The following is a 27,015-nucleotide window of genomic DNA, read 5'->3' as shown; positions in this document are numbered from 1 at the left end:
TTGGCTTGCCCGCCCAGGCGTGACCTTCAACACGCGCGTGCGTCTGTCTGCCTACTGTTGCAAGCAGCTGGATCCTTTGTTATTACGTTTAAAACTTAACAAAATTAAAACACTTTTATGAAATTAAGAACCGGTTTTATATAACTTTAAAACACACAGCCATATGTAAACATTTAATTTGTTATGCACACCTCTTATTATGCGGCTATGTAAACAAATCAGTTAACAGATAAACAGATTTAGATTTTCCCTAGAGCACAAACATAACATTAAAATATGTAAAATATGTACATATACAAAACATAAAAGTTAGTTAAATATTATCTGGGGTGAAATTAACACTATCATCTTGCTTTTTTTTAAAAAACGTGTCCAATTTCATCTGCTTTGGTTTCTGTTCTGTCAAAAAAGTTTTGTAAACTTCACATTCTTGTTTGATTCCTTTAATCACAGTGGTTTTGCGTTCATCATCGGGATCATTTTCTTCTAGGATAGAGAATGCTTCGTTTATTAAACAAAAAAATTTGGCGACATCTTTCTTATTTAGTTCTCTCTTAGGTTCGGCATTTTCTTCTTTATCTGGAACTAAACACTGTTCCTCGTCAAGTTCAATTATTTCGTCAGCTGTGAGTTCCTGAGAATGCAAGTCCAGCAGTTGGTTCACATCGTGCGACTCGAGTTCGTCGAATCCTAGATGATGGCCCATGTCCACGATATCAACTGTCACATCTTTCAAATGGTCTTCGTTAGATTCGAACCCCCGGAATTCCTCTGTGAAAGAAGGGCACAACTTTTTCCACACGCCTTGAAGGCAGGACATCGATATTTCCTTCCAGCTCTCATCAATGTTGTCGATGGCATTTTTAATGTTGTATGACTTCCAGAATTCTTTAGTGGTTTGTTTATTATCCCCATCCGTGGCCGCAATGAGATGGCGGAATGTACGTTGAAGATAATAAGCTTTAAATGTTGCAATAACGCCCTGATCCATTGGTTGCAACAGCGATGTTGTGTTCTTTGGTAAAAACACCACTTTTACATTTTCAAACAAATGAGTTATTTCTGTTGGATGACCAGGTGCGTTATCCAAAATTAACAACATTTTGTTATCCAGATTGTGTCTCTTGTTGTATGCAGTTACTTCTGGTACGAAAAAGTTGCGAAACCAGTCACTGAAAAGGGCGGCAGTCATCCAACCTTTGCGATTAGCTTTCCATATCACTGGTAAATTACTCTTGGCGTATCCTTTCAGTGCCCTTGGATTTTCCGAATGATACACTAAAAGTGGTTTTAATTTATGGTCACCAGCTGCATTGCTTCCCGGTAAAAGTGTAAAGGGATCTTTTGATATTTTGAATCCTGGTGCGGCTTTTTCATCCTTAGCGATGTATGTTCGGTCTGGCATTTTTTTCCAATAAATTCCAGATTCATCAACATTATACACTTGCTGTGCACTGTATCCTCCTTCAGTTATAATATCTTCAAGAACATCCGGAAAGTTTTCAGCTGCTTCTGAATCTGCACTCGCGGCCTCGCCTTTCTTCTTTATGCAGTGCAAATTGTATCTTTCAACAAACTTTTCAAACCACCCTTTGCTGGCAGAAAAACTGACGTTACTGTCCGGATATTTACTTTTTAACTTTTCAAAAATTAAAAGTGCTTTCTCCCGTATCACAGCTTGATTCACACCAATCCTATCAGGCCCATGATTTTTTTCACTGCACCACTCATTCAACAATCTTTCCATGTGAATCATGTGTTCATTTCGGTTCCTATATCTAATATCAAAAACATTTCCGCTAGTACCAACAGCATCAGACTTACACAGACGTTTTATAGAGTCCTTATTTCGCACAATTGTCCGCACAGTTGACTCTGTTAAACCTAAAGCACGACCAATATACGTATGTCCTTCATTACATTCAGCACGCCTTATAACTTCAAGTTTTGTCTCAAGACAAATAGTTTTACGTTTCTTAACACTTGTTGAACACGATGCACCCTCTCGCTTGGAAGCCATTATTCCAACTGCAGCTGCGCAATTCATTAGAGCTGTAGCAAACCGTATGTATTCGGTACTGATTAACGGGTGCACCATCTAGTAACGAGTAACGAAACGTTACACACGGCTGCATCTCGTTACTCGAATTTTTCGTATGTTTTACGCATGCGCGCGCGTATTCGATGTATTTACGTTACAAAGAACGATGTTTGTTTATTAAAGGAATTGTGTGTAGAAAAAGTTTGTGATTGGAACAGAAACAACGTAACAAAGTATTGTTTACTAATTAGAAATATGTAATTATGTTTTTGTTTTTTATTATCACGTATTTTCACGTTTTTTTGCTCTTATCTTAAAAGAGATAATATAAAAAAGCCGCTCTAATGAGATTTAATTGTTTTTGGTTAACAAAAACTGTTAATTATGAAATATTGTTAATTATTTATATTCTATTTATTATTATTTACGCGACGTCATACTGTTTGCGTACACAATACGACTCGATTCGTTGCTGCAACATAACATAGCATGTTATGCGGTATCAGAAGTAACGAGTAACGTAACGATACGATAGTAATGAGTACTAATTGTTATAGTAACGAATACATACGGGTACGCTTTTTTTTCGTTACTTTTACACCTCTACAATTCATTACGGCCTGGTCTGCGGCCGGGCATCAACGGTACGGCCTGGTCTGCGGCCGGGCATCAACAGTACGGCCCGGTGTTTGTTTATCTGCGTGCGCATCTCTTTCCCCTCGCATTCCAAACCACTCTTCCCCCCTCGAATTCCATACCTGACGTCGCGTCGTTTCCGAGATTTTTTTTTAGCCTGTGGCGATTTCGTGCTAACTGAAATTTACAGACGTGCTATTCGAGACTAGGGCAGTAAAATTTACATTGTGCTAACTGAATTCGCATTAATTGAAGACGTGCTATGCGAGGGATTGGTGTACAGTGGACCATCACACCTGTCTTCTCTGTCAACGGAAGGCCAGTGGAATGACCTTGCTGGTCCATGCGGATGTAAGAATTTAACTACCACAACTTCTTCATGATTTAGCTTTTCAATTGTTCCAAAGAACCAGTTAGAGTCATATATACATGAAATAAATGAGTTTACAGAAAGCTGTGACATGGTGACAAGCGTACAATTGCTTTCTCTGAAATGGAACACAGAGGTGTAGTTTTCATCAAAACTTATGCGTTTCGTTGCTACAACATCTTGCGACAGTGGTATAAACTGATGAAATCCGCGTGTTCCAGGGATTGTCTTTACTTTCGTAAACTGTCGTGACAACTCATGTCGCTCCTGTTGAATCAGCTCCTTTTTGACAAGCCTGAAATGAATATGTTCAATGCGCGATGTACAGAATTTGAATAATTCATCTACTGTTGTTATCTGGTTATCAAGACATTCCAAGGCTCTCTTTAGTAACGAAGCGTTTCACTGTGCCACCAATGCCATCACATGGAGACTTCCCATGGCTGGTAGCAAAAAATGACCAAGATGCTTTGAGAGAAAAATCCTTAGCATGATAGCACAAATTTTTAAAGTTTTTGCAGTTTTTATATTGGCCAGCACAGCCATCACTGAAGTAACACACCTTTCACACAAACGAAAATTTTTCACAAATTAGCTTGGTAATTTCTTTTTGTGTTGCATGTACGAAGGCCACATCGTGATCCAGATCATTAGACAACATACAAAGATTACAAACAGACAAATCCACTGAGCCAGGCAAGCGGACATGAATGACTACAGAATGTAGAGTAAAAGCACCACTTGTCCAGTGATAACCTTGTTCTTCATCTTGGATAACATATGAGAAATTCTCACTGAAATCTAGAACAACTGCTGTGTCTGACTTCAAATTAACTTTAGTTTCTTTCAAGTAGTTGGATTGGGCTTGTGCACTATATGAGTGTGGAATAAGTTTTTCTAGCTTTTCAATCAATTTGTTCAAATAGTCTTCAAAACTTGCAGTACACCGTATGAGTTCTGTTCGATCAGTACTTACCCACTGACTATATTCTATCTCATCTGAAGGATCATAATTCAGTTTTTCTTGAAGAATTCTCCTTAAATTCTCACTTGGTGGGCAATGAGAGCAGTGACGCACCATGCAATCTCTGTTTTCCTTGGAACAAACTAGGTAAGTTATAAGGTCATGATAGGATTCATTGATTTCACCAACTGCATGAAGGAGAAGTTTCATATTTTGGTGTATGCTACATACACATACAAAATGGGTTCCTGATGATCCTGGCAAAACACACCACTTAGGTCTTAGCATACAGAACTTCGAGAACCGAACAGCAGATTCTGGAAATTGGAATATGAAAGCAGCATACAATTCTCGTAAATTAGAAAGAATAAGACGTTTTTGCTTGTGGACATTCCTAGCAACACTAAACTACATCCTTCTTTCCAGGCATTATTCTAGAATAGTCATCATTTTCGTAAAAATTGCGCACCCGTTCAACAGTTTCTAAGCTTAAGGATTTCCCTCTCTTCTATTGCGGAGTAGATAAAATTCCTTTTTCCTTAAGAATATGTCTTGACTGCCTAACAGCATAGGTACTCACTGACTTCAAATTCTTCCATGATCCTTTGTCTGCTCCAAGAAATTGGAACTAAAGTTAAAAGTCTAATCTTTTCTGGTGTATTCTGTGTCATTCTTACTTTTTCCTTAATTAAAGATAAGAGTGTATCTAGATCTTCTGCTTTCTGTTTGATGTCCTTTGAAATCTGTTCATTGTCATTTTTCTCATTGGGAATGCCCTGGCCAAGTACTTCGCACACTTTACTTCTTAAGCTGTCACATGCCGATTTCAAATTTCTTTTCCCATAAACTAGCTTGCTGTATGCTGGTACAGCATGTAACTTTAAAGGGGATATTCCTAGTTCATCAAATGTAGTACTGATGGTCTTCGAAGCAGCTTCCTTGCTTGATGATGCATCAAGATCACCTATACTGCATACACTGGCTGTATCAGATATTTCTAATGATTCCTGGTCTGTTGTATTAATAGGAAGTGCTTGTATGCATTTTCTGCAAGATGAACAAATCTTCTGTCCTTGTGGTATTCTCAAATTTAATATGTCATATATTTCCCTTGAAATGTCTTTATTTACACATCGTAGTGATTTGTAAATGTTTTTTAAGTGGATCACAACATGTAGTTTGATACAGTTCATATTTTGTATAAAAAATCCTATGGTGCTCACAGACACTCGCTAACCTATCACTTTTTATGCCACTCCTACAGGATAAAAGTTCTTTGTCAGTGTCACTTAGTGTTTCAATGTTGTTCAACCTCTTCAAATGGGTATACGTAACTTGTTTTATGACACTCTGTTCCAGTCTCCTTACCAACTACATGTTTCACTAATTCCTGACTGCTGAATTTCCATTACTGCTTCATCAACTTCACAACACTTTCACATAATGTCACTGGTTCAAAAACCAAATCATAAAGTTGTTGTGCGATCCCAATAACAACACAATGAAAAAATTAAAGAATAACTAAACAAAAGTTTGTAGTTCCTTCCACATGCTTGTTTATTAACCTTATATCAGAAAGCACTGAAGAACCTTCCAACTCTGCTTCACCGACTGGCTATCCTGCTACATCAGCGGAGGTTACTGCAGCTGCCTCTGCAGATAAGCCCAGTGATGACTACACACTTGTGTAATGCTGACATGACTGGACCTTCAGTGCAAGAAGGTGATATAGGTAGCCATGTGGTTACCAAAGTGAAAACAAAGGATGGGGTTATTATACATGCACTTACATACATAAACCTTCAAAACCCCACGGTTTTTCTTTCGTTATATCATAAAATGTAGTTACAGGATTAATGTAAAACCAATACAGATGAGTTTTCTTTATTGCCTCTTGCTAAATTTTCTCATCTGCAATTTCATGTGTTATGCTGTAAAATCATGCTCTTTTCATTTTAAATAATTTTTTTAAGCTATAAGAAAACATAAAAATGCTTTTAGGCACTTTTTCTTGGAATTTGTAAACCTTGTTTCACTTACACGAATAATTTCATACATTAAACAAGTATACATGCTGAAATATTATTTTTTAGCAATGTGCTGCACTCCTGAAAAGAAGTATCAAGAGTGACACATTCAAGCAAAATGCATATAACTTTGACCTTCTGTTAAAAAAAAAACTGTAAGGACCAGTGAAGAAAAAATTCATATGGCTTCATAACTTCATCGAGGCAACAAGTACACAAAATTTTGTGGAAATCCGTGTTGGTGGGTGACATTTCAAAAAAATTTTGGGTGATTTGACATGGAATGACCCTGCTGGGTTTTTGAAGTTATACATTTTTAGGCCCACTGAGGATGAAATTTTGGTAAGAAACCGATAAGCATTGGAATGTGCATTCCCCATGGCCATGGGCAGCAGTTTAAGGGGCCCGTCTAGTCGGGTTATCTGTGTTGAGGCAGAATGATGTGCAACACTCTGGTGCTTCTAGTGCTGTATCACCTTTTAGCATAATGCTTTGAACTGGTTTGTAGTCTTCTTATCGCGCATAGGTCAACTTTATAAATTGAGCGGTAACCATAACTTAAGATGGCAGAGAAATGATCATGGTGTAATTCAGGGCCCTTGGGTGCTCTCAAGAATCTGTACTAAGCATTTAGTGTCTAAAAATAAGTCTGAAAACATTTTTCTTTTGGCCTTTTCACTCTTAAAAATTGAGTTTAAAAACGAAATACAGTGAAACCTCGTTAATATTATCCCGCTTATTACGAACGACTCGTTAATATTATTTATTACTATTTCCCCGTGAAATATGCCCATTAAACACAATGAAGATTTGTTTGGTTAATAAGAAATTCTCGTTATTATGTATAGCGAACAATAACAATTCCCTTCCGTATAAACAAACAGTCATGTTTACCGTTTAATACGAACCAAAGATTACCACAAAGATACGGCCCCGCCTGAGTGTCCGAAGTGTGTTTTTAACTCTTATGTTTTCAAAATCACTCGTTCGTGTACGATATGTTCAGAAATCACTCGCGTTTGTACAATATTCAATATATCGAACTTCACGTGGGATTGTATTTACGTTCGATTTTGTACTTCCTTTGTATACATGAATCTGTGCCGGACCAATAAAATCAAAATATATATTACGCCTAACGTGTTTAATATTTGTGTACGTTGTAATGAAAGTTTAAGTGAATTATCTCGTGAGAATTTTATTAAACTTTAGAATTTGTATGTACACACATAAAAATGGAGGCAAAACGTAAACGCAAGGAAATTGCATTGAAGACGAAAATTAAGATAATAAATTCAGTTCGTCAGGGTGAAAAAACGAAAACAGAACTTTCTCAAGAGTTTGGTATATGAAAATCAACCTTAAGTACAATTCTAAAGCAAGCAGATAAAATAGAAGAAGCGGTCAGGAAAGGTAGTAATCAAACTAAGAAAAGGATGCGCGTCGGTAAACATTCCGAATTAGAGGCCAAACTGCTGGAGTGGTTTCATCAGATGCGCGCCGCCAGAGTTCCAATTTCCGGGCCTATTATCCAAGAAAAGGCTGATCAGCTGGCACTGCAACTCAGAATTGATGATTTCCATTGCAGCAACGGATGGCTTCAACGCTTCAAAGATAGGCATAATTTGGCCACAAAAACCATTTGTGGCAAATCTGCAGCTGTCGACCAAACAGCAACGAGTGACTGGCTTCAGTCAGTACAGACCATCGTAAGTAAATTTGCACCACAAGATGTGTTTAATATGGATGAAACAGGGCTTTTTTACAATCTGTTGCCCAATAAAACTCTAACCGTAAAAGGTGAAAACTGCCATGGCGGTAAACACAGTAAAGTTCGTCTTACAGTTTTACTATGTTGTAATCAAGATGGCAGTACTAAACTTCGACCCTTGGTTATTGGCAAGTCTGCCAAGCCAAGATGTTTCAAAGATGTTGCAGCAAAAAACCTGCCAGTAGATTACGAGGCAAACAGTAAGGCTTGGGTCACCACAAAAATTTTCCAGTTGTGGTTGTTAAAATTGGACAGGAAAATGGCGACTCTAAATCGCAAAATTTTGTTATTGTTGGACAACTGTGCTGCACATACTGCTCATGGTATGAAGTTGGAAAACATTACCTTACTCTTCTTGCTACCAAATACAACAAGTGTGACACAACCACTCGACCAAGGTATAATACAGTGCTTGAAAAGAAACTACAGACAGCGCTTGGTGAAATACCTTATCAGGCAGTGTGAAAAAGGAAAGACTGAGCTTCCTAGATGGTCAGTTTTGGATGCTATCCGCAGTATAGCCATGTCGTGGGACAGCATCAGCCAAAAGACAATTGTGCATTGCTTTGCAAAAAGTGGTTTTGGCCAGCAAACTGTTGAAGAACCTGATTGTGATCAACCTTTAGAGGATTGGCAAGAGTTAAAAGAACATGTGCAAGTTGATAATGACTTCAATGAGTTTGTTCATATTGATGATAGTGTGCACACCAGTGCAAGATTAACTGCAGAAGATCTTGTTGGTTCACGAGGATTACTGGAAACACCAAGGGCTGACGCTGTACAGTCACTTTGTGAGGGTGGTACAAGTCAGGATAATGATGGTGATGATGACAATGGTGAGGTAGTGCATAAACTTCCAAGCAAAAGTGACACAATCAGTGCTTTGCGTACACTGGAAAATGTACTTGCTGCAAGTGATGTGCCAATTGACTTGATTGCAGGATTTGAGAAGATATGTTCTGCTGTAAATGATATTTACAGAGATAAGTGTGTCCAGAAAAAAAGTAATGATTTTTTTAAACCTATGTAAATATATCTTGCATACTTTGCATAAGAATTGCTATACACTCAACAGCAATTAACTGTACGGTAAATGTGAATCATTTTTGTCAAAACTTTGGAAGCAAATTAAATAAGAATACATACATACGTATATGTATACTAATTATCAGTCTGTTATAGTATATTTTATTAAAACTATTAAAATTGTTTCTAAGTGTATTTTGTTAGTGTGCATGTCAATATCTGGCTTCTATTACAATAATAATATTCCACATTTTTAGTGCTCTGACATGTAGGAATTCAATATTTCTTATCGAGTTCTTATTCTACCTATTGGCTCAAGAACCTCATTAATATGAACCTCGTTATTACAAACTGAAATATTTTACTCCCCTTCAGGTTTGTATTAATGAGGTTTCACTGTACAGAAACCAAGCTACTCATCCATCCTCAGCTTATTCTGAAATGCTTTTTGAAAACAGGCACCACTTGGATATTTAGAGTAGTTTTCAAATCACATGGTTTCTTCTGAAGCTCTGCACACTTTATGTATGCCCAGGTATGCAGGCCCCTTAACATGAAGAAATCTAAAGTGCATGTGCATAACTGCCAACCTTTCCGATTTTTCCGGAAGTCTTCCGAATTATATCTGCTGCTTACGATTTTCCGAAATTGTCTGAATTCTTCCTATTTTTGTAATTAAAATAGCTTCGCGGTAAAAAAAAGTTGGTGTCTTCCAAATCAATTCACCATTCATGTCAATTGATGTATCGCGTGTTGTGCTCGTGACTATCGATTGTTTTTTTTTTCTCAATTACACAGTTCTACAGAGAGTACGTCGTCGCTTGTTTGTTAGATGGTTGGTTAAGATAGGTGATTTTGATTTATAATTTACGAGCTGCTATTACGTATTAAAAATTGAATTTCAAATACATTTAAACTGGGAAAATACGCTGTGGTCAACGAGTGCAATGTGAAACAACTGTTTACGAATTTGTTTACTTTGTTATGGGCTATTGCTGTTGCCTCGTTTAGGCGTTTGTGACAGGTTATGAAGCACAAACTGTCTGCATTATGTTTTCAAAGATGAGCACGAAAAAACAATATTATTACCAGACATTCCGTGATACGTATAGTGCAGAGTTTCCATGCATTTTAAATTCTGACAAAGGAGAAAGGTTTGGCTTTTGTAAGATATGCAGATGCGACATCAACATATCGCATGGCGGTAAAAGTGACATCAGTGTGCACATCAAAAGTGCGAAGCATTTATCCAACGTAAAATGCCAAGAAGATAATCACAAACTTTCAAGGTTCTTTGTTAAATCTGGAGGTGCAGATCTAGACATTACACGAGCTGAGTGTTTATTTACTTCGTTTTTGATAGAGCATAACATTCCTCTAGCGGCTGCAGATCATGCAGGTGCGCTTATCAAAAAAATGTTCCCAGACTCGGAAATTGCCAAGAAATATGAATGTGTGCGTACCAAAACTTCTGCTATTATGAAAGAGATGGCTTCGGATGCAAAATCCGGAGTAGTCACAAAAGCCAAGAAAATTCTGAAACATGTGTGTTCAAGATGGCTTTGTCTTAGAAGAAGTTTGTTGAGGGTTTTAGAGCAATGGCAACCATTACTTAGCTTTTTTAAGGCAGAGGTATTAAATCAGAAACAATCTGTATGTCTAAACTCTTACAAAATTCCTAAGCTTCAACAGTCATCCTGTGCAAGCTCAAGTGGAGCCCATCAAGGCCTAGATAAAGAGACGGAGAAGAAAAGGAAACCAAGTTCTTTCCTTTACCAGCCATAAAAAAGTTGCTTCACCTTCGGCAAAAAATGATGTTCCTATTCTGAAGAATGAAAGTCCTTTTATGAATCGAGAAGAAAAACTATTTATGTTTCTTCTGACCTCAATAAAGCACTGTGTGCATTTCTCCTAAGTGTTGTGCCATCATTTGAAAAACTGAATGTCATTCTTCAATCATCACCACCTCATATTCACATTTTAAGAGAACTGTTGTTTGATTTTTTAAGATAATTGATTTCAAACTTTGTAAAACCAAGAACTGTAAATAGTTACTCATTACTTGAACTTTACTACCATAGTGTCCAGAATCAAAAAGATGGCGTGGATTTAGTTATTGGATGTCAAGCATCTAGAATTGATGTAAAGGAAAAACAACTTTTTTTTGCAGCTGTTAGGAACTACTTTGTTACAGCTTGTGACTACATTGTTAATAAATTCCCCATCAGAAATGCAGTGTTGAAGAATGCAGAAGTGGCAAGAATGAAAAATATTCAGAATCCATCTTTTCATCCGTTCACTATTTTGTGGATTTGTTTCCTTTTATTTAGGGATGGGACGAATCCACATTTTGTTCAAATTCAAATCTTTGTTAGAATCCTCAGCGTTTGTCATTGAATCTCGAATCCCAGTCCCACACTAAACTTCAACACATGTTATTAAAAAAATCACACATTTATTTTTAAAAAATTACATAGGCCTATGTATTAAAAAAAATCACATGTGTATTTATAAAATAATAAAATAAGTGCATCGTGTATACACCTGATATAAAATAGAGACAAATAACCTCAAAAACCACACATGTAAGTTTGCATCTGTCTAATTCTCTGTTAAATTAAACCTTCCTATGTTTTCAATAAAATACGTTTGTATAACAGACACCATTTAAAAAAGTTATGTTTTTTTCTGCATTGTTATAATATTGAAGGTTGGAAATGATCTGAGTATAGTTGTGCTGATTGACAAAATGCAGCGTAGTTTATCTTATGTTTGTGCTATTTCCGTTACCTTAATAATATAGTTTAGGTATACAATTTTCAATTACTACCGTATTTACTTGTGTATAGCGCGCCCTTGTGTATAGTGCGTACCACGATTTTTGCAGCAAATTCCAAAGAAAAAAATTTATAATTTTGTTTTCACATAAATAAATTTTACTAACATTTTGTGGTACCTGTTAAGTAAATACTTATGAAACAAATGATTATTTACATTGATGTGTGGTGATGTGTCAGGAAAATACTTAAATTAAATACTCTACCACCTAAAAGCGAAACTTTTGTGACATACTGTACCATTTGAAACGACACAAGTAAGCTAAACTCTGCTGTGTAAACGGAATATAATGAAGCGCTGTATCGTCACAACTGGTACGAGGTCGGGAGGGAGGGAGGGAGGGAGGGAGGCTGTCAGGAACGGACTATGACCATTAAGTAATTTTGACAGTTGACAGGACTAAACACCACCACTCCCGTCACGCTACGTTGCTAAGCTGGCGCGGAGGACTAGATGACTCATAGGTAGCTGCTGGGACGAGGAAGCGAAGGAAATGGGCGGGGGACTGGTGACAACATGCACTCTCTCTCTCTCTCTCTCTCTCTCTCGCTGGAGGCGACAAGTGGCGAAGTGGCATTTCTCCACCCGGCACTGTTACTAGCTGCTGCACTGGCTTTCTGTAGAGGGGGAGGTCTAAAAATAAACAAGAGACCATGATGTGCGAGCTTGCTCGCGCACGTGTGTGTGTGTGTGAGCAGAGTGATTTACAGCGGAGGGGAAGGGCCATACTAAAAGGGAATGGAGAACGAGATAGAGAGAGAAAGTGAAGAGAGTGATGGAAGAGTGAGCGTTGAGAAACGCACTCTCCTGCAATCTTTCCCTTTAAACGTCAGCCATCACTGGGCAGTTAACGCATCCCCGCCTCCCCCCTCACCTTTTTTTCCCCCTGTATAGCGCGAATCCTTGATATTTTTTTTTTACCTTGAGGGAAAAAAGGACGTGCTATACACAAGTATGTACGGTAAAACTCTTAAAAACCCACCTCGAATCCCACCTGGAATCCTACGAATCCTCGAATCCATAGGATTCGGTATATTCGACGAATCCAAGATTCAAAAATCCCATCTCTACTTTTATTCTTCCTGTTCAAGAAGGCGAATCAAGAGATGCAGTTATGGATAAAGTGACAAAACAATTCTCAGCTCTTCAGATTGATGATATTTCGGGCATTGTTGCCACGGAAGAGAGTGAAGATATGAAGTGGACTAAGTTAGCCAGAATTCGTAGAGTTGATGGTATTTTGAAATATGATAAAATTTGTAGAATAATGCTGTCAATACTTTCCATTCCACACAGCAGTGCGGAATGTGAAAGGATTTTCAGTTTGGTGAAAAAGAACAGAACACAGTTCAGATCCTCCATGTCCAGTGACACTTTAGAATCCCTTTCAATATTGAAGACAAGAAAATCAAATTTGTGTTATGAACAAAATTTTAGTCCTGAGTTCTTAAAGAGGGCAAAGAAGGCAACAGTTTCTTCTTTAAAGCCACAGTGCTCCAGTGCTCCAAATTAGCTAAGCATTTATTTATTATTTTTTTTCTTATAATCCACATTGTTTGACTATGTTATATTAATTTTCTGGCAAGATTCTTATTGTAAGCCAAATAGATTCTGAGTTGTATTCTTGTGTGAAATATTGTGCTGATCTTCAAGTATCACAGTCAACAGGTAACAACACACAAATATTTTTTAATGTAGCTATAGATTATTTGATAGTGGGTGATTTTTGTAATTTAGTTGTATTTTAGCAGTACAAGTCTGTAGGGATGTGCGAAAGTGACTTCATCCACACAAAATGAAAGTGAAAGAAAATTTTATCAAGTTTCGCGAAAGTGAAACGAAAATGAATTTTTCTATGAGATAAATCTATTCTTAACGAAAGTTAAGCGAAATTTTTTAATTAACAAAGAAAAAAAGTGCCCCAAAATTTGCTCTCAGTAATAAATTCTATTACATAAATCATTTTCGTGCCTTTTGATGTATCTAAAAATGACAAGTTCATAAACTCATGTTTGATGACATGCTAGCAGGATACAATATAAGATATAACCTTAAATGTCATTTGAAATTTTCTATCGATGACGAACCAATAAAATACTTGTGTTACTCCAGTTTAAGGTTGAGATGCACTAAAGCACACAAAACTTGACTTCTTTCTTTTAAAAGTTGCGCGAGTTGTTTCATTCATGATCACCACGTGTTGCATCAGGCACGCAAGAATAGGATATGTAATATTTAATATAATCAACATCCGCCCTAGACCACACAACACAGCCCCATGTCACTCGTAAATTTCAAGAATCAATCCAGATCTTTCAGCGCACAGACTATTTTCTTTACAGTCGTACACAATGTCGCAATCTATGATAATATATTTATCACGTGCATGGTACTGACGAAAAAACACGTGACTACTGCGGAACGGCCGCAATCTTGCACCACCGTCACACATCGCTAGCTCAGGAAGCTGTAGACCCTAGACCAGGCAAAGGGACATCGTCAAAACAAAACATAACAAATGGTTGCTGCTGAGTGGTTGTGACTTGTTGACCTTTTTGTCTAATTGGCTGTATATTATGAGGATTTTATATGCTGGACAGTGTATGTAAAATTTAAATAAAGCCGACGACAATGTTTTTGTTTGGCCGAGCGCGAATAAAAGTAGGTACGTTCTTTGTTTATGTGTATACAGTAAATACTAAATAGTGTACTAACAGTTCTGGAATGAATGTTTTACGAATATAGTACCTACACTACTGTTTGAAAGCAAATGAATCAGGTAATTTTTCAAATATTGCATGATTTTGTTTTGATACCTAGGCTTACTGTAATCACGTTTGAATTTTGTTTACTTTATCGGCCATGTTTGTTCACATTATGATTTTACAGTATTTTCATTAACGTGAGTTTTTTTTCATCACCACGGAAATTAATCTTAACGGAAATCTTTTTTTTACATGCTTTATATTAGCTTCACCTGTATGTTTGTTTGTCTGTCCGTCTGTAACTCTTTCGACTAAGAGTGAGTGGCTCATTATTGTAAAATGTCCCACCAATTTCATTACGTTCGTTAGCCGAGCGGTCTAAGGCCCTCCTCACACGGGGATACTGAAGTTGCTTAGATACCGCGAGACTCGGCGACCGAGCGACTCGTCATGTAGATAGGCATGGCGTCACTCAGACGGCGATACTGGAGTGGCGGAGACTGGAAGTCGTAAGCAACGTAAATCCCGGCGACTCAGCATGCTGGTCTCCACGCTACTCCAGTAGCCTACGCGGCGCGATACTGTATTGTAGCGAACAATGGGCGAGCAGGCGTTTAATATCAAATTTGTAAACGAAGTTGAGAAACACCCAGAACTCTATAACTACAAGTTGAAAGGGTATTCAAAAAAGGATGTGACTGACAAAGCATGGAATGATGTCGCAAAAGAAGTGCAACTCACAGGTAAGTTGACAATATCTTAAACAACAATAATTAGATATAAAATATCTATCATAATAAACTAACTTGTGAAAAACCAAAATGTATATGTAAACAGCATGTTTTATATTTAGTATCTCACAAATACATTATTAGTAAAAGAAATATAGTTTTTATACAATGGTTATTCGTCCTTCGAAGAAATACCTTATTCTAAAACGTTTGTAACGTATAAAAATTACTTTCTATTGATATCTTTTCTTGGTTCCCAAGGGAATTACGCATGGTTTTTACGAACTTCGATAAAACTTACCACATGTTCAAAGTTGTTGTCATACTCACAGTAACCTACAAAAACACATGAAATACTTTAATACCTAATTAGTTATTGTAACAGTATTTCCACTGCCATGGAACAGAAGCCCGGGGTGTTAGAAAATAGTTTGCCAAGTAATTCCGCACTTCATGAGCAGTAGACCGATCATGTAACGTTAGGTCTTCTAGTGGCTGTGGATTGATGTTGGGCGTTTCTGAGTTGCCAAATGGTTCACCAGCAAAATATTTAATACCTTCACTTTTCCGAATGAAGTTGTGAAGAATGCAGACAGATTTTATTACATCAACCACTCTTTCCGTAGTTCGGCAGCGAATAGCAGTGTTCAACACTTGGAACTTTTCTGCCATCATTCCGAAAGCGCACTCCACTGTTTTCCGTCCTCTGCTCAATCTGTAATTGAATATTCTTTTAACATCATCAAGTGTTCTCTGAGGGTAAGGACGCAGCAAATATTGTGACAATGGAAAGGCCTCATCTCCAACAAAGTAAAAAGGAAAGTCAATCTCATTGTCGTCATCTGGTAATCGTGAAGGCGGTGGTATGTCTAGTCCTCCATTTGCAATCCAGTGTTTGACAGCTGATGCGCGAAACACTCCTCCATCGCTGTTTCTACCTGCATAGCCAGTTTCAATAAGAGTGAAGAAACCATCTGCATCACTGCTAGCCAGCAGCACTATTGAGTGATACATTTTGTAATTAAAGTTACTTGAGCCAGTTCCAGGTAATTTTTCTATTCGAATATGCTTACCGTCCAATGAACCCAAGCAATTGGGTAAATTCCACAGTGAATAGAAACGCTGTGCTATCATTCTCCACTTTTCTTCTCCTGGGACAGGCATGTAGGACTCTTTCAACGATTCCCAAATTAATTTGGTAGTTTCTCGTATGATGTTGATAACTGTGCTTTCTCCTCTAGCAAAGTACATCGACAGCGATACAAATGTACCTCCTGTTGCCAAATACCTGCAACAAAGTTAAATTAAATTTTACTTCATAATACATTCCCCATGTACCATTTATATATTTTTTCTTCAAATAATAAACATATGTTGTATATATCTGGATTATACTTAATACTACTTCACTTTTGTATTTGTTTTTTGTTTACTGTAAATTAGTTAGGAATTCATCCATTGCAACGATTTATATTTATGTGAACAATGTTGTTTGTTTTCAGTTAACGAATGCAAAGAAAAATGGAAAAATCTCCGTTCAGTTTTTGTCCGTCACATAAAGCCACCTCCAAGTGGTTCAAGTTCCAAAAATAAGAAACCATATTATCTATCGGAGGCAATGAAATTTACCCTACCATTCATAAAAACGCTTGGTACACCATCGGGGAATTTGCCAGAAGTCATCAATGAACAAAACCTGGAACACAGTTCATCTGACCCAACACAAAATACGGAAGACGTTGCGGCTGAAGAGGAGGAATATATCTCAGATAACGCAATACTAACTACAACACCACAACTTTCCCTTCCTTCACCTATGCTGCCAAATACTGACTTCTCGCAAGAACATGCTCATCATTCCCAACAAATGACTCATGATCCCTTTTCCAACCCAAAAGATAATTTATCAAAGCGTAAAAAGCAAACAGTGACGGAAGTGGACAAGTCCTTTATGGAATACATGAATGCAAAGAAAAGGAAACTTGAATCGAATTCAAACGATGATAGGCAAGTAAAAAAGTCGTTTCTTCTAAGCCTTTTACCAGAAATCGAACCTTTGACAGATGCACAAATGAAATCATTCCGACGTAGGGTTCTGCAGCTTATTGATGACATCACGAATCCAAAAGACATGCACCAACACGTACCAGCTTACCAACAGACCCCAACTTACTCCTACAGTGTTTCCACGCATTCATCGTTGGCTACAGATAATGCTTCAATTTGTTCGTCGCCTGGAAATCAAACTATTCCACAGAAAGTACAAGATACTGAAACGCAACAGTATTTTGAAGTCATCCAAGAGACTTTACAATATGAGCAGGAACATAATGTGATGTGATGTTTTGTTGGGTGTGTAAACATATAACTTTGGTGTACGTGTTTTTATCTCTATTATGTTGTTTATTTTTGTGTTTACAGTCATGATTTGAATGTTTGTGTAATGGGTATTCTTTAAATAGTTTATATATATACATTTTTTCTTTTGCAGTACATTATTTGAATGTGTATTTCTTAGGTATATTTGAATTAAACATTGGAATGAATTTATGCATAAGATATGTTTATACTTTCACCTTTCAGTTGACTGGAATACTTGGGTATAAATAACTTTAGATTATTTAACCTGTTAACGTTAAAGTGCACATTCTTAAGATCCATACAACAGCCATTTTCCACAGATAAAATAAGTAATTGCGGCCTCAAGTTAAAATGCATACATTGTTTTTATTCGCCAAGCATCAGTATATACGTTAAAATACTTGGAAAGAAATAGATTTGTGTTGAAGGGAAACATTTAGAAGTGCCTTAACAAAAATTCGTAATAATTTGTATTTCTTAACTTACTTACCTCAAAGTTATCAGCAATCGTTCACCGGGGCTCACGCATTCCCTCATAGTGGTATCCCTATAATACATCGCAGGTGTAACAATTTCCGTTAACATTTGGTAAGTCTCCTTCGTCATTCTGTAGAAAGCGATGAATTTTGAGTCTGTCTCTTGCAATTCTTTGGCCGCGACAAATAATCTACAATTAATGTTCCTTTCTATATATGGATGAACCCACAATCTTTTCCTACTTCGTTTTCTATAATGTTGATAATATTGGATAACAATATCACTATCGTCACTGCTGTTATCACTGGACATTACATACAATATATAGGCACTTCACGGTTCCACAAGATACTCGGGCTGTACTCACGATGCATTTTTTCCTCCCAGTCTCTGATATTTTAGTAGCGTCGTGTGAAGATAATGGGCGACTAGAGTCACCCAGTCACACAGTTGCCTAGTCTCCAGGCTACCAGCGATCGTTTTGTAGGCAACTTCAGTATCCCCGTGTGAGGAGGGCCTAAGGCGCGCGACTTCTGTGACGTCAGCTTTCGGATTCAGCGATCGTGGGTTCTACTCCCGGCCACGCCGAAAAAAAAATTTTTTTTTTTTTTCGGTAAATTCTAAGATTATATCCATACATCTAACTGTAAATGATTCGGAGAGACTTTACCATTTCTTTGTGACGTTGCAACTCCAAATAGTTATCTCAGATGGTGATAGGTAGTGTCGGTAACTCATTTCCCTATGATAATTATACATAAATATAGTTTAAAAAACTAAAAAAACATGCTTTTAAAGAATATCAAACTAAAAAGTTAAAAATAAATATAGTTTAAAAAACTAAAGAAACATGCTTTTAAAGATTATCAAACTAAAAAGTAAAAAATAATTTTAAAATTTAATTTATGACAATAGTATATAAGCAATACTAGTATAAATGAGAAAAAAGCATGGGGCGCTTAATATACAAAAAATATGGCACAAAGTGCCTCAAGCTTTTTTCTCATTTATACTAGTATTGCTTATATACTATTGTCATAAATTAAATTTTAAAATTATTTTTTACTTTTTAGTTTGATAATCTTTAAAAGCATGTTTCTTTAGTTTTTTAAACTATATTTATTTTCTAATTAATGTCTTTATATGATTTGCATATGTTACGTTATTAGTAATAACATATGCAAATCATATAAAGACATTACATTTTTATTAAATTACAAGTTCTTTTTCAAATATAACAAACAAACTTCGGTAAGCTATTGAACTTTCGTTTGGCTCGAAATATTTCGCTAAAAACGAACTTCGACAGATGAAATTGTTACCGAAATTGAAAATGGAAGTAGCAAAATTTTTATTTCGGTTTCGGTATACCGAACATTTGCACAACCCTACAAGTCTGCATTGTATCCATATAGGTAATTTTTTTGTCGAAATTGGTAATTTTATTTGTGTTTAATAATCTTCCTAATTCAGATTTTCATAGGTTGGCAGGTATGCATGTGGGTTGCTGCTCTACTCACAAGTCAAAGTTTTCCCGATAGCCGGTTGTGTGTGGTTGCATTAATCTGTATGTATTTGTGTAAATGAACATCGGGGGACATACTAAGCATACCGTGTTTTCTCGCATAATCGTCGCAGATTTTATTCTAAAATCAAGTTTGAAAAGTAGGGGTGCGACCATTGTGCGGAAAAATTTTTTTTGTTAGGTAAAGTTATTCATAAAAACAAAACCCGTTCATGGAAAGTATGTTTATTTTTAAAAAAAAGGCGGAGTATACAAGAGCATGCCAAACAATCTATATTAATAATTCCTTAAACAAAAACCTTTCTTCAACATTAAAAACTCTTAACGCGAACGCAAGCCACTTCAATCTGACGTGAACTAACATGTCGTAGTACACACTTGCCACGAAAGAATGCGGGCTATCAAATGTAGTTAACTCGGCACCTGACAGAGAGCGCGCGTTGCATCCAATCGGCGAGATATCGATATTAGACTACGTGCGCGCGCTCTATACGGGAAGCAACATAACCAAACATGAATGATGCGCTGGCTACATTTTTATAAGCGGTACGCCGCAGTAACGCAGACAATCGGATAAAGGAAATACCGTTTAAAAACGTCTTTAAAAGAAAATTTACACGTCAGACAACTTTGTATTTCTGTTTATTAAATAAATAAGTGGTAATGACCGAAATTAAATTTTATATTACACCTACACCGCGGCGACGCAGACAATCAGAGAAAGGAAATAACTTTTAAAAACGTCTTTATAAGAAAATTTACACGCCAAACAACGTCGTATTTTTCCGTTAATTTATTAAGTAAGTGGTAATGACCGAATAAATATTAGATTTCTACTTAAAAATACATCGTTTTAAACGGAAAAGATACCTACACAAAGCATTCGGCATCTACTAGCGGGACCAAAAACATCATGCGACGTTTACGCGAGAAGTTTTTTTATCCCAATTTTGACAGCCTAAAATATGGTTGCGACTATTACGCGCGTGCGACGATTCTGCGATAAAACACTGTATCTGTGTGCCAAATCTTGTGATAGCAAAACTATAATGGAAAACATTTTATAAACTTTAAAGTTCACAACTTAGAAAATATGTTGCAATCCGTGGATTACACTATTCATTATCCAATATTCTTCACGTTCATTCATCATGCCTGTGTAGCTAAATGGCTGTGTGGTTTGGTTTGGTACCTTAAATTTTCAGGTTCAATTCCCATCATAGGAAAACTTAATTACTTTTTTTACTTTTCTATACACCTTGTTCTCTCATTTTTTAACATGTATAATTTAAGATAATTATATTGCTAAAGTTGATTTCACCGACTTATTGGGTGACCTTCTAATCGCTTTTATCAGGGTAGCTATCAAAGTTCCTTGGAAATTCTCCTGCCTTTAAATAGTCTTACCTGAGAGGGGCATGCTTCCTGATTATTTGCAACTATTGCCAATTAAACCTTCCATTCTTTTGGTTGGCTGGTTGGTTTGACCAATCTGACCTGGGCTGCTAGCCAATCAGTGGCCCTTTCTCTCCTGGTTGGCTGGGCTGTTTGGCCAATGAGAGGCTATATGTCTAGTTGGTTGCAGAGCTAGGGTTTGAAAATTCTGAGAAGTGGTTCCTGTATTCTGCTTAATTTTTATCCATCTTCTCTATTTACGTTTGATGGGTGTTTTAAAATTTATACTGCTTCTCAGATTATTATTTTCTTGTATTGACTATAATCATGAAAACTTACAATCAGCAATAGCAAGAACACTCCATGGAAACCAGCCACAGCAGTGAATACAACCAGTCAATCTAGTCAACATCCCCTAATACAAGAAAATCATAGCAATGAATTGTAAAACCATTAAACATAAATAGAGATGATGGATACAAACTAAGCAAAATATGGGAACCACTCTTTAGAAATCCTAAAAATCTATCTCTGCATTCAACAAAAAAACAGATTGTGTACGATTGGCCAAACAGCCCAGCTAATCAAAAGAAAAGAAGGTTCTGATTGGCCCACAGCTGCAGCCTATCAGGAAATAAAATCCTCTCTCAGGCGAGAGTATTAAAGGCAAGAGAATTTTCAAGAAACTTAGAACTGCATACATCAATTGCATATCAAAGCAAAGTGTACGGAGTCGTTCTTTGATCTAGAAACCTATGTTGAGTGGCAATTTAGTGCATATGCACCTAAATCCAACATTTTTAATTCAGTGTGTCTGCATTCCAGAAAGCCAGGAATTAAGTCAAGGAAGTTGGGATTGATCAGCGATTTTACTTGAAATCCTGAAAAAGTAATGGCAATTCCCCAGTGACAGTATTTAGAGGGAAATATTATGCTCCTGTACCCAGACCGTGAAGTATTTTTATTTCAGATAGTGTTTTATTGCATAGTCATACACACTATAAACTGGTGTACACAAGGTTCTCTTTGAAATAAATTGGAGGTAGATCTAGGCCAGCTATGGAAGTGATGGAGGCTGGATTTTCATTTAGTTCAGGAAATTGCATCATGGGTCATTCCATGTCAAATCAACACACTTTTAATAAAAAAAATTTACCTTACCATCTCAGATTTTGATGAAATTTTGCATAGATGTTACCTCCATACAGACTAACAAAAATATAAAATTTTAGAATGATATATTTATCCATCCATTTTGAAAATATTGCTTTGTAAATTTTCGAAAAAACACTCAAAAACGCACGACAGGCATATTTTAAAATTACCATAACTCTTCTCAAAATTAAGTTAGAAAGGTGAGATAGGTGTCATTTTGCAGCATTTAGTATGGCCTTTCATGTGATATGTAACACAATAATGTCTAGAAAAAAAATAATTTTCAAAATAATTTTTAAAATTTAAATAAAAAAATTTTGGAAAAAAGTGCATTTTTTTTTTTTTTTTTTCAAAAAATTTTATTAAATTTTTGTACAAATATTAAATTGTCTACAAAGTTTCAAAGTGGAGAGTTAATGGATTCATAGTAAAATTAATTAGTAATTGTAACCATATTTATACCATATTTACCCAATTATGATATTTAACCATTTTTATAACTATAATAAGTTATGTTGAAAGTATAAACACATAAAATTGATTAAAAATCACTAATAACACAATTGTAATTAATTGTAGTGTTACACTTTGCTTGTCTCTGATACAGGATTTCAAAAATTAGTTCAGACAAGCATCCAGCTACTGGGGATTCCCCTCAATTTGCTTTGTGATTTCCCTAGCTTTGGGATTCCCCTTACTTTGGGATTCTCCTTACTTTGGGATTCTCCTTGCATTGCCTTGGGATTCCCTTAGCTCTGTGATACCCTTGCTTTGCCCTGGGATTCCCCCCTAGCTCTTTCAGAGTACTGTACAGTAGTGGTTTCAGCTAGTTTATGCTAGGAATCTGTATTGTTCTGATGTAGTATCAAAGTTGTTAATACAAGTATCAGTGCTAAGCATTTATAAAAAGTGACCATTTGATTTATATTATTAGTGGAGTTTATGCATTCTGAATTGAGAATGTTGATATTTATTTTTAAAAAGGTAATGTGTTCATCATGATAGTGACTGAAACCCTATGAAAAGGTGGGCAGTTTACGGTAAGAAATGGCCCTCAGCGAATCATTTTTGAAGTTACAGTGTTTTAATTAATTTAAAAAAAGCAATCACAACATTAGGGAAAAAAGAAAATTAAGGAATGTTACTAGTTGGATGTGCAGTTTGTTTTCTGGATTGCCAAAGGGAGCAAAAATTTGTGATAGCTGTAGAATAGAAATTACAACATTACAAACTGCTGCTGCTGCTTCTTCTATTCACCAGGATAACGAATCAAGTTCAGATTCTGATAAAGATCCCAGTTTTTCTGCATCCTCAGAGGTGATTGGTTCATTAAATATTTCTCTACAAGGGCTAGGAGAATCTCCTATTAATAGGAAAAAATTCAAATCAAAAAGTTATGCAACCAGAAAAATTAAAATAGACTCCACAATCAAAAGGAAACTTTTTGAGTTTCCAGATAATTTCTCTGAGGATGTTGGTGAAGATTTAGATGAATCAGTTTTGCAAAACCTCAAAGCCAATTTCTTGAGTTCTATTAGTAGGAGCAAGAAGTTAATGATATTAACCTGTTTACCACCAAATTGGGGAGTTAGAAAAATAATGTGAGAGTTTGATGCGCCAAACTACATGGTACACAATCAAAAAAACTCTTGGCTGAAAAAGGAATGTTAGATAGAAAGTCTTAACCCCAAACCAGGCAAACACCTCTCAGAAGATGTAGTTGAAGCTGTCCATTTATTTTATGAAAATGATGAAGTCAGTAGAGCGATGCCTGGTGTTAAAGACTGCATAACAGTCACTGAACCTAATAAAAATAAATCAAAAATATCGAAAAGACTTATTTTGTGCAATCTGAAAGAGGGATACACTTTATTCAAGGAGAAATTACCAAATATTAAAATAGGTTTTTCAAAATTTGCGGAGCTTCGTCCAAAGCATTGTATTTTAGCGGGTTCTAGTGGGACACATGCAGTGTGTGTATGTACAATCCATCAAAATGTCAAATTGATGATTGAAAATGCAAGATTATGTTATTTAACAATTGGAGAATTCAAAACCTACAAACATTGCCTACCAAAAATGGTATGCAATCCACCAACAATAGATTGCAATATTGGACATTGTACATATTGTCCTGGTACTGCAGCAATACGGACCGTCCTTGAGAAGTCATTTGAAGAGCACCTGATACGAAAGATCACATTTCGGCAGTGGATTTCAGTTGACCGTTGCAATTTAGAGACACTGCAAAAATCATCAGCAGATTTCATAGATTTACTATGTGACAAGCTGTCACTCTTAGTCCGCCATGACTTTATTGCAAAACAACAGACCTCTTTCATGAATCACTTAACGGGATACAAGAGCCAGTCCTGTCAGTCGTTATCCGGTAGAGCGCGCGGGTGTTGCGAATATGCAGCGCTCGGCTGCGGCGAGGCTTACTCCGCGCGCGGGGTTGCCAAGTCGTCAGTCGCGCGCTGGCCGCTGTCGCAGTGCCTTGGTTATCTGCCTCCCTGCTACCCGATATGTTTCCTCGCGGCCAGACACCAGCTCCGCCGGGATCCACGGCCTTCACATGCTGTGCGCGTGCTATTTTACATACCTTTTCAATTAAACAGTTGTCAACTACAATTTCTTCGCTGAAACAATTTATTTTTTGGGATTTAGTTACTATTTGAAGAGTGGCTTATAGCGAGAGATTCTGATGTATAATCTCGGCCCGGGTATGATTTTATGGTCTAATTTCGAGCATAAACCGAAAACAATAAAAAAAATTATTCCCAGTCTTATAACTCTAATCGATTAAAAAACCTTTCACTCGATAAGAAATAACTTTTTTTTAATTGTACTAAATACTTTAATAAAGTAATGTCTTAAATACTTCCTGAAATGTACAGGAACAAACACTATACAAAATTTAATGCTGTATTAAACAATGCTACTCTGGCCAGAGTTTTTTTGTGTAATTTTACAGAGAGTTCACAAAGATAGTTTTTATGTATGTACATTAATGATACCGTTGAAAGACACCATTAAAAAATTTATACAATATGTGTACTATTTAAATAAATATATTAATTATATATAATTTAGCATAACATTAAAGATTGAAATGAACATGTTGACATACGTTTTTAAACAGAGAAATTATAGTCTTTCAAGCACTTTACCTGCTACGATACACATAATAGGTATTACTTTAGTAAAAGAGGTGTCTATATAAATTTATAATAATTTCGAATTTAATCTACAAATAAACATCAAATATGTGTTTGATAACCCAAATTCTAAAAAAAAAAAAAAATCGTATTGCTTTTACAATCAAAATATTATCATAATATTATATAAGGCCTATACTGTTATATTAGGACTATGTCAAAAACAGAAGAAAACATGCATAACATTTAGGAAACCAAAACTGAAGTAATCTGTTTTATGTTTTTCTTTAGTGATTTTTGAGCTTCTTTTACAAAGTCAGGCTCTCGCGCATTTAGTCTTCGGGTATTTAATGGATATGCTATCTCTGGAAGTAAGCACTCCGCAAAAAAAAACTGTTGTAGCTTTGACAGCATGAGTTTTTCCCAAATTTCTTTGTCGAACAAAATTCTTTCAACATGGAAATCATTTTTCGTATGAACTACAAAGTCGTAATAATTTCTACTGCAGACGCCAAGTTGACCTTGAATCTGGTTAAAAAAGAAGAAAAAAGAAAAAAAGTGGGTTTTCTTTAGACGCAAATCAAAGTTTTTCTTCGATAAAAGTTTTTTTTTCTCTTTTTTGAAATATAGTCCTTTAATTTATCGTCCCCAGCTGAAAATAAGCATTTATCTTCCAGCAAACCATAGTCTGCCACTAGTACATCTGGAGATATTCCGAGAAATGAAAAGCTTGGGTGTACAAAAAAAAAGCCACAATCTTCGACTTCTACATTTTTTAGTTTGGAATACATATTCTTAGCCACATTTTCGTTAACTCGTCCAAACTGAACGGCTTTGGAATTTATCTCCCTGTGATACAAAATTTATTTTACTAGACAGTGACAGGATGTATGTGTTCTTTTTACCACAAAACCGAAACTATATGCTCTAAGTCTGTTCATAGAAGCATCCCTCCATTTAGTGTTCTCGTGTTGACCAACAGTACTTCCTTCTTTCCAACTCATGAATATTTTTTAATGTTGTTGCATCCCGATTCAGGTTTTCGAGGATAAACTTCATCTTTGTATCAAGTTCTTCAGGACTCAACACGTCTTCAGGACACATGTCTTCAGCACTTGGACCATACTCCAAATCAGGACCAGGAGTGTTGTTTGGTCGTCTCTTTTTATTTGGAGGGCCATCTTCATACTGGAGACAGCTAATTTTTAAAACTGTTTGGAAGTATTTTCCTGGGCTTCGACCAAATTTGTTTTTCCATGGGATGAAGTGCCACCTTGGACCTCTGACATGGGCCAGTCCAGCTCCCATACAACGAGCGTGATAAGAGCCTCTTTTAGCAAAGTTTACCCGTTTTTCATCTGAAAACTTAGCTAACATACTCATATATCGCTCAACCTGATTTTTAGTTTTGTTAAGTACGAGTCTATCAGATTTCATTACCATAGGATCAAGAGCCTTTTCAATAGCTTTCATAATCCCCGACTCTTTCACAAATGTCACAAAATTTTCATTGGTATTTTTTTCTTTTTCAGTATTCTACACGGCATTATCTTTGAAAGATTTGTGCAATGGGAGTGCATGACTTGATGTAAGTTTTTGGACATACGCCATTGCTAAATTTTTTAGCAATGGCGTATGTCCAAAAACTTACATCAAGTCATTCTACACGGCAGTTTTCGTGACAACCGAATACATGATGTGGACCATTTTTTATGTCAAGTTTCAATCGAACGATAGATGTACCAACAAGAGTTGTTCCAGCAATTTCGATTGCTTTTCTAGCGCCGCGCCGGATTTTAATCTTACTATTCTTGATTCAAGCAAACGACGCGCAG

At 36.3% G+C, this 27,015-nt stretch overlaps 2 protein-coding genes across 2 annotated transcripts in view; both read left to right on the top strand.

Moving 5' to 3' along the window:
- LOC134546260 (plasma membrane calcium-transporting ATPase 4-like) overlaps window positions 1-27,015 on the top strand; it is a 155,388-nt gene that overhangs the window by 38,226 nt on the left and 90,147 nt on the right. The window lies entirely within an intron of this gene.
- On the top strand, window positions 12,044-18,785 carry LOC134546261 (uncharacterized). The gene is made up of 2 exons (XM_063388963.1): window positions 12,044-15,121; window positions 16,612-18,785. The coding sequence occupies exons 1-2, from the start codon at window positions 14,977-14,979 to the stop codon at window positions 17,448-17,450; spliced, it is 984 nt and encodes a 327-aa protein (XP_063245033.1). The 5' UTR covers window positions 12,044-14,976; the 3' UTR covers window positions 17,451-18,785.

The sequence above is a fragment of the Bacillus rossius genome, chromosome 1 (assembly GCF_032445375.1).
Source record: "Bacillus rossius redtenbacheri isolate Brsri chromosome 1, Brsri_v3, whole genome shotgun sequence".
In the NCBI taxonomy this organism is placed as follows: Eukaryota; Metazoa; Arthropoda; class Insecta; order Phasmatodea; family Bacillidae; genus Bacillus; species Bacillus rossius.
The sequence above is the reverse complement of the archived record's forward strand: the minus strand, read 5'-3'. Positions and strand labels throughout refer to the sequence as shown.